The sequence below is a fragment of the Chiloscyllium plagiosum genome, chromosome 2, assembly GCF_004010195.1.
Source record: "Chiloscyllium plagiosum isolate BGI_BamShark_2017 chromosome 2, ASM401019v2, whole genome shotgun sequence".
In the NCBI taxonomy this organism is placed as follows: Eukaryota; Metazoa; Chordata; class Chondrichthyes; order Orectolobiformes; family Hemiscylliidae; genus Chiloscyllium; species Chiloscyllium plagiosum.
Window position 1 is genome coordinate 13,694,233 of NC_057711.1, and position 8,927 is coordinate 13,703,159.

Genomic DNA, 8,927 nt, shown 5'->3' on the forward strand with positions numbered 1-8,927 from the left:
TAAGTCCTGCTAAGATTTGCTTTCCCAAAATGCAGCACCTCGCATTTATCTGAATTAAACTCCATCTGCCACTTCTCAGCCCATTGGCCCATCTGGTCCAAATCCTGTTGTAATCTGAGGTAACCCTCTTCGCTGTCCACTACACCTTCAATTTTGGTGTCATCTGCAAACTTACTAACTATACCTCTTATGCTCGCATCCAAATCATTGAATTTGGATCGGCTCAGGCTTGGAAGGCCAAAGGGCCTATTCCTGTGCTGTAAATTTTCTTTGTTCTTTGTTGTAACCACCGTGCCACCTCCAAGAGGTGACATGAATAAGGAGAAGGTAAGGGTTAATGTGAAGGGTGTGAAGGGTAAGGGTTGGAGAGTCTTCAGCTTTTACTGTAACTGAAATGAAGTATCACAGCACTGGGCATCTGCAGCCACTGTGTTTGACGAGGTCAGGCTGCAATCAGAGTACTGACACCTCTCCCTTCTCTTAAGGCACGGAAGGTGAGCCAGGACTGTTCCATGATTCCCACTACCTGCCTCAAGGATGAAAATCCTGGCAATTGACTTTGTTTCTTTCTGGACAGATGCTGTCTGACCTGTTCAGTATTTCTAACATTTTCTAAACTTTTTACAAGCTTCCAGTATCCCCTGTATTTTTTCTCCTGCAAAAAGCATCATCTCCATTTAAAAAAAGAGTTGGAGTTGGCTATTCTTCCACTGTAATTCTATTTATGAGACTATCCCATGTCCTTTTATTCCCTTTGTCCCCAAAACATATTCAGTAATTGAGAATCCATGGCTCTCTGGGGGAGAAAATTCCAAATATTCATAGAATTATTGGAAATTTGTAGCACAGGAGGCCAATCAGCCCATTGTGTCAATGCAGGTTGAAGATGAGATATCCATCCCCGCATGCCTGTACTTGGTCAATACACTGTCTCGCTATTTGCTGTCCGTGCTGGGTTAATACTGCATTAACACTCTCTCTCTCTCTCCCCCCACCTTACAGATTTTTCTAGTAATGGTTGGTCAATGACAGTCATGGATGGAGTGAGGGCTGAGGAAGGAGGCTCCGCTGTCTTACCCTGCAGCTTCACCCATCCTGACACTAATCTCACACTCACCGGCTCTGTCATATGGTACAACCGTAAATCATTGGCTTACAATGTCATTTTTAACTGCACATATTCTGATCCAGACCATTCCCAGGGTGATGTGTGTGAGAATGTGATACAGCAGGACGGTGGGAATCGATTGAGATTTGCGGGGAATCTCAGCAACAAAGATATCTCAATAATGATGGAGGAACTGAGCCTGAAGGATACTGATCCCTATCAGTGTCGTGTGGAGCTCAATATTAATAGTTTTCAAACAACGTCTCTGACATGGCTGGAAGTGGAAGGTGAGGAACAATGTTCAGATGGTGTTACTGCCCTGACAGCTCAATGGGGACAGGCTCCACCTGGTCTGGGAGCTCTTGGGTTGGGTTCTTCTCCTGGTCTCTTCCAGTTGGTCTCAGGCAGGAGGCAGTGAGAAGGAGAGAGAGAGAGAGGGAGCAGACTGAGATTTATAGACCCCTTCCACAACTGACTCTGAAACTTCCCGCAGGATCTCTCGCACTCACTCACTTGCCGTGTTCAAACTGGCTTCAGTGTTCTGAGATAGGGAACAGAGAAAACATACGGAGGGTCTCAGCCCCAGTGAGAGCACTGCTCTATCACCATTGGGTGAGGACAGAATAAATCTGAGCTCTCATTGGATCAGCATGTTTCTAAAGAGTTAGGTTTTGAGGGGAGGGAATCGATGTCATTTACAGCTCCGTTCCATTGGTTGTGCACGAGTTCTACCTGCCCAGCTGCCATTGGCTGTGAACATCATTTCTGTTACTAATTGAATCTATTGCCTCAGGATAAGATCAGGCAGTTAGATCCTGAAGAATGACAACTGATTTTATTAAAACATATAAGATTCTGATTGGGCTTGGTGGATGCTGAGAGGTCCCTCATTAACATGGAGAGGAGGAGAAACCTCTGTCAGTGTTGTTCACCTTTAAAGGTGATAAACAGCCATGAAGCTGATCTTCCCCTCACCAGAAAATCACAATTGATGTCAAAAACATTAATCTGGAATGCAAATTTGAATTAACCTGTGCTGATCGTGAATGCCACAGGGTGGAACTAGTGAAAGGTCACATTAGGAGTGATATCAGGAGATTCTCCTTCATATAAAGTGGGGTCACACAGAGGAATGTGATCCCTGGACAGAGAGAGATCAGGCAGACTGTCAATTCCTTGAACTAATTTAGAAGCCATATCAGCATTTTGCAATGGAGGGAGAGATGTTGGTTCTGAATGATGGGATTCGCTGAGTCCAATGAATTTCCTGGTCTGTAAGTATCATGTGACCAAGGATCTCAAAATGACAGGTGGGGAGACCGTTGGATCATAGAACATAGAAGAATACAGCGCAGTACAGGCCCTTTGGCCCTCGATGTTGCGCCGATCCAAGCCCACCTAACCTATACTAACCCACTATCCTCCATATACCTATCCAATGCCCGCTTAAATGCCCATAAAGAGGGAGAGTCCACCACTGGAAGAGGGAGAGTCCACCACTGAAATCACTTTGACTCTTGTCAAAGAATGTCTCAGATAGATCCACGAGAGACATGAGGAGAATTTTTAAATATTAGTTTTATTGTGAAGTTGAAAGAAATGTAACAAATTGAATCTGGAACTTCTGGGCACTGACCTCATCCATTCTGATGTTTGTCCTTTCCTCAGCTGCTCAGGGAAATGTCTCAGTGGTGACTGGGACAGAGGGAGATTCAGTTACTTTACCCTGTATCTTCGGGAGCTGGGACTCCCACACCCTGACCACTGTTACCTGGATGAGGAAGGAGCCCTACCAACACATCGTTACATTTACAGCCCAACCACAGGGAACTTGGAAAAGTGTACACGGTGGAAATCGGTACGAGCTCATTGGGAACCCAGAGGAGGGAAATGCCTCGACCAGGATAAACCAGCTGAGAGTGAGGGACAATCACACTTACCTGTGTCTAGTGGAATACAGGTCAGAATCTGATTCTCAGCATCTGATACAGAAGGAGACTCGGCTCATAGTACTTGGTAAGAAACTGTTCAGGCATTCTTCAACTTGCCGACAGTGAAAAGTAGGAGTGTGACAGATTCTGTGAATTTTTTACAATTTGCTTTTCTGGTGAACTGAAGTATTAACCCTGTTTCTCTCCACTACCTTGGCTGACCTGCTGAGTATTTGAAGCATTTGGATTTTTATTTCAAATTTCCAGCATCTGCAGTATTTTGCTTTTGTGTTTGAAGTTTGACTTTTTAAACATTTAATGTCATTTGATGTGCTGATCCTTTAGGTACATTCTGATGTCAGTATTGAAAGGCATTGTCACACTCAGAACATTCAGTTCAATCCCCAAACGACCCAAAATTATACTTGACATTGAGATCATCTCTTCGAGCAGGAAGGTGCTACAGCCTAATGTGTCCCTCTTGGTTACAATGAATAGTTCAATCAGTGCAAGTACATTCCCCCAGTGTCCACCTGACTGTGTGAAGCATCAGAGCCACGTGGGACCTATCCTAGCCCTGCATTCACATGAGGATTAGCAGCATAGTGCAGGAAACGTGAGGAGGGGACACTGTTGCCTGTTCTTACTCAAAACTGGAGCAGGAGCCACTTGCTACGCTTCCTGTTTTCCCAGCTGAGACCAGGTGAGTCAACACCAGATCCACGAGCTACTCTGCGAGTTGATTTAAAATATCCATCTCACCTTATACTTTGTGTCATAGAATTAAGCAGCTGCTTCTTTCAGGAACTGTCCTGATCTGTAATGCACTGTCTGGAAGTGCAGTGGAGAGAGATTCAATAAGAACTTTCAGGAGATAGTTGGTTAAATATTTGGAGGGAAGCAAATTAAAGGTTTGTGAGAAGTGAAGAGGAAGACTGATGAACTGGACTGCTCCAATTAAGAATGACCACCTTTTCTGCTTCAGGGTTGTATAATTCCACATGATAGTTCCACAGACCCACTATCTCAGAGAACATTCATCTCCTCAAAGCAAAAAGGAAGCTGGGCTGAGACGAGAGGGCAGAGCCAAAGGTGCAGTACCTCAGGGCTGGCTTTGTGAACCGGCTTCTCTGGACTTGAAACATCTCCTCACAAGCAGTTAACAAGGCTGGAAAAGATGCACCACAGAGATTTTAAAGACAAAGTTGATAGGTTCGATCGGAAGATGTGGTGAAGATGCTTCCACACGTGTGGAGACAATAATGAAGGCCATATATATATTGGAAAGTTACAGATAAAACATTATTATCTGATCTCTGGATGAAATGTGGACTTTCCTAACACATTAAATAGTTTAAATAGGATAGATATGTTGAAGGGTAAACAAGAAAACTACACATGGTCGACGGAATAGAAAGATAGACATAGGACTGAATGAGTTTGAATGGGAAGAAGCTTGTGTGGAACATAGACACTTGAATGGGCCATGTGGCCTTTTTGGGAATCCAACCTAATTCTCTGTTGTCCTGCCCCACGTTCTACTGCATGAAGGCTGGACATAATGGAGAACTAGGGCTTTGAGAGACTAGGAGGTACCTCAGAGGCTAACAACCAAGGCGTGGGGTATTGGGGTCCCACTCTGTTCAGGGTGGGGAGTGGACTGTGAACTTGGGTCAGGGACAGCACCTGGGCCATAACTTCTACCTTGTTCATATTTGCAACGAGATCCACTAGATATTCTTGATGATCCTCTCCACACACATATCCAGTACCATATATCAAAGACAGAGTTTTCAAAGATATAGTATCCCTCATATCCTCAGGACATCACAAAGTGCTTCGTTGTCAAATAAAAAACTCTGGAAGTGTAATATTTTTTATTATGTGGGGAAATACACCAGTTAGTTTCAGTTGGTTGAGAGATGAAACCTGTGCAGAACCAATAGTCCTCTGAACTGTTTTTGTTACAGATGCCTGTTTATTCCAATGCACAGCATGTGCTGTGTGGTCACTTGCACACATGGTAAGTTTGAGGGAACAATGTAATTGGCATTTGCAAGATTTCTGCGTGATCACATGCTTGGGTAAGCTAGAGGAAATCCTGGCAGGCCACCAGTAGAATTCCCTACCCTCCTTTGGAAAATGTGGAAATTTTTGGCATCGTCTTGATCAAGTAAACTGTGGTGAGGGTTAAGAACTCATCCAAAACATCACATTTCTGACAGTGTGACACTACATACCATTAGTTCACTGACTATTCAGGCTTGGTTATATGCTTACGTTAAGAGTAGGGCTTGAACTTATGGGTTTCTGACAGGGACAGGAGCACCGCCATCTGGGACAATCTGGAGAATGATTGAAAGATAAACATATCCAGGTTTGAGATATTATTAACCAACATTGTTCTTTCTATTTGACAGTGAGGAGGACTGTGTCCACTGCCATGCTAGTCATTTCCCTGGTCAGCCTCCTGCTCATCCTCATCATCATCATATTTGTTCTCTTCAGGAAGAAAGAAGGTGGGTTCTGTAGAGAGTAAGGTTTAATAAAGTAGTATAATTCTGTGTTGAAATAACAGCAAATGATGACCCTGGATTAATCTTGACTCTTTGATTCACTCTTCTACTCATTTTCTGAAGGCACTGACTTTGTCTTTGATGGGTTTGGTGGATGGGGGAATGATAAGCTTTTTAATAAATATCAGCCACTCTCTGATACCTGGCTCACACATGAGCTTTCATGATGTTAGAAAGCTTTAAAACTTCCAGTGTTTCAAAGGAGGTCCATTCAAATCAATTCCATAAATCTCTAATGTACCAATCCCCTTTTCACACATCCACACTGTATGGAATCTCAATAGAACAGAATGGAAGCTGAAAGCAAACATGAGAAAATCAGTTCTGTTGATTTAAAATTTCTGAAATTCTCACTGTGAGTTTCATGGTCTCACCCTCCCTATCTCTGTAATACTTTTATGCTCTTGAGCCAACCAAAATGACATTGTCCAACTTGGGCCTCTCCTACACTGCTTCCCTCTGTCCCACCACTGATTACCATATTTCCTGCTTTCAAGACTAAACTCTTTCACCTAGTTTTTAGTCACCTGTCTTAACATCTACTTAGTAGTTTGAGCTCATTTTTTTTCTGAATGTGCCCCTGTGAAGTCCCTTTGTTTTAGGTACTATACAATTACTAGTTGTAATTTTTAGGTTTATCATGTTTCCAGCATCAGAACTGAGATGGTTTTAAAATTGTTTTCATTCATTCATGGGACTCAGCTGTCACTGGTTGGGCCAGCATTCATTGCCCATCCCTAGTTCCCCTTGGAGATGGTGCTACTGAGCATTGGTGATGGAGTGAATGGATGATTGTTTGTGGATGTGGTGCCAATCAAGTGAGCCCACTTTGTCCTGGATAGTGTCAAGCTTCTTGAGTGTTGGAACTGCACCCATCTAGGCAAGTGGGAATATTCCATCACAGTCCTGACTGATGCCTTGCAAATCGTTGACAAGTTTTGGGGAGCTAGGAGGCAAATTACTCATGCTGGATTCCTCGTCTCTGACTTGCTCTTGTAGCCACTGTATTTTTATGGCTAGTCCAGTTTGAGTTTCTGGTTCAATGATACCCCTTGGGATGTTGATGGTGGATAATTTGGTGATGGTAACATATTGAATGTTGGAAATAGTCATTGCCTGGCAGTTGTATGGCAAGAATATTACTTGCTACCTTTCAGCCCAAATCTGCATACTGTCCAGGTCTTTCAGCATTTGGACATGAACTATTTCAGTATCTGAGGAGTTATAAATGGTGCTGACCATTTGCAACCATCAGTGAACATCCTCAGTTCTGACCTTATGATGGAGGAAAGGTCAATGATGAAACTGCTGGTTGGGCCAAGGACTCATCCCAGAGGAACTCTTACAAAGATGTCCTGGAGCTGAAGTGACTGGCCTCCAACAACCAAAACCGTCTTCCTTTGTGCCAGGTATGACTGTAACCATTGGAGATTTTTCCCCTGGATTCCCATTGATTCCAGTTTTGCTAGGGTTCTTGATGCCACTTTTGGTCAAATGCATTCTTGAAATCAAGGACCGTCACTCTCTCCTCATCTCTGGAATTCAGCTCTTTTGTCCATGTTTGAACCATGTTTGTAATGAGGTCAGCAACTAGGTGGACCTGGATGAACCCAAAACTGTGCATTGCTGAACAGGTTATTGCTGACTGGATACTGCTTTTTGGCACTGTCAACAACACCTTCCATCACTTTCCTAATAATTGGACATCAACTATTGCTGCTTCGCCCTCGTCTCACCAGACCATAGGGGTTACTCTCATTTGTGAGAAGCAACTGGTGGTGATTTAACTTGAGGGCCATGAAACCTCAAGCAAGGGAAGAGGTTGAGTAGGAGAGTCCTTCATGGTAACCTCAAACCGGTGATGGGAATTGAACCTACGCTGTTGGCATCACAATGCAGTGTGAACCAACCATCCAGCCAACTGAACTAAACTGATTACCGGTTATCAACTAATGAGGTTGTAAATGACCTGGTTGGATTTGTCCTGCTTTTTGTGTATAGAGCATATCTGGGAAATTTTTCACATTGTCATATAAGTGCCAATAGTGTAGCTGTACTGGAATGGCTTCACTGTAGGTGCAGCAAATTCTGGAGCTCAAGTTCTCAGTATTATTGTCTGCATGCTGTTGGGGCCCACAACATTGGCAGTGTCCAGTGCCTCTAACCATTTCTTGATATCAGGTGGAGTGAATCAAATTGCCTGAAGACTGACATCTGTGATGCTGGGGATCTCTAGAGGAGGCCGAGATAAATTATCCACTCAGAACTTGTGGCTGTACAGTAGCACCCAGGACCCAAGGGGATTATGTTCCAGGATGTACCGCGGAAGCCTGAAACCGTGGATAGGAGTGAACCCATTGATTTAAAGGGGAAACATACCTTCCTGGCAGCTCCCGGTCCCTGGTTCTGGAACATTCCCTTTAATATGTTCCAGCCATGGTAAACTGCGGGTAAGTGAAACCGGGGAAAACAATTCCGCTGATACAGGGATCGCTCTAAATATGGCTACAAATGCTTCAGCCTTTTTTTTGCATTGATGTGTTGGCCTCTTCTATTATTGAGGATGGGGATATATATTTGTGAACTTCCTCCGATGAGAGTTGTTTAATTTTCCATCATCATCAACAGCTGAATGTGCCAAGAGTGAAGAGTTTAGATGTGACCTGTTGGTTGTGGATCCTTTAGCTCCATCTATTACTTGCTGTTTATGCTGTTTGGCATCCATGTACGTATCAGCACCTTATTTTTCGGTATATCTGGTGCTGTTCCTGGCATAGCCTTCTGCACTCTTCTTTACACCAGGGTTAATCCCCTGGATTGATGGTAATGGCTATGAGGTTGCAGACTGTGTTGCTGCATGATTCTGCAGATGTTGGTGGCCTACAGTGCCCCAATATATGCTCAGTCTTGAGTTGATCGATCTGTTTGAAATGTATGATGTAGATTATCCTGAATGTGAACATGGGACTTTGTCTGTATGGTGATTGTGTGGTGATTGCACCTTTTAATGCTGTCATGGACATATGCATTTGTGGCAGGCAATTTAGTGAAAATGAGTTCAAGTATGTCTTTCCCTCTCATTGTTCCTTCACCACCTGCAGCAGATCCAGCCTTGACCAGCTCAATCAGTTGCTGTGGTTCTGTTCGCCGAGCTGGAAGTTTTTGTTGCAAACGTTTCGTCCCCTGTCTAGGTGACATCCTCAGTGCTTGGGAGCCTCCTGTGAAGCGCTTCTGTGGTGTTTCCTCCGGCATTTATAGTGGCCTGTCCCTGCCGCTCCCGGTTGTCAGTTTCAGCTGTCCGCTGCAGTGGCC

The 8,927-nt window shown here is 43.9% G+C and overlaps 1 protein-coding gene across 1 annotated transcript in view; it reads left to right on the top strand.

Moving 5' to 3' along the window:
- The window catches only part of LOC122539588, a 48,102-nt gene that overhangs the window by 7,276 nt on the left and 31,899 nt on the right, over positions 1–8,927 (top strand). The window contains exons 3-5 of the mRNA XM_043674593.1: positions 1,003–1,395; positions 2,777–3,124; positions 5,460–5,558. Of these exons, the coding sequence (XP_043530528.1) occupies positions 1,003–1,395; positions 2,777–3,124; positions 5,460–5,558 (840 nt within the window). The remainder of the gene's footprint in view (positions 1–1,002; positions 1,396–2,776; positions 3,125–5,459; positions 5,559–8,927) is intronic.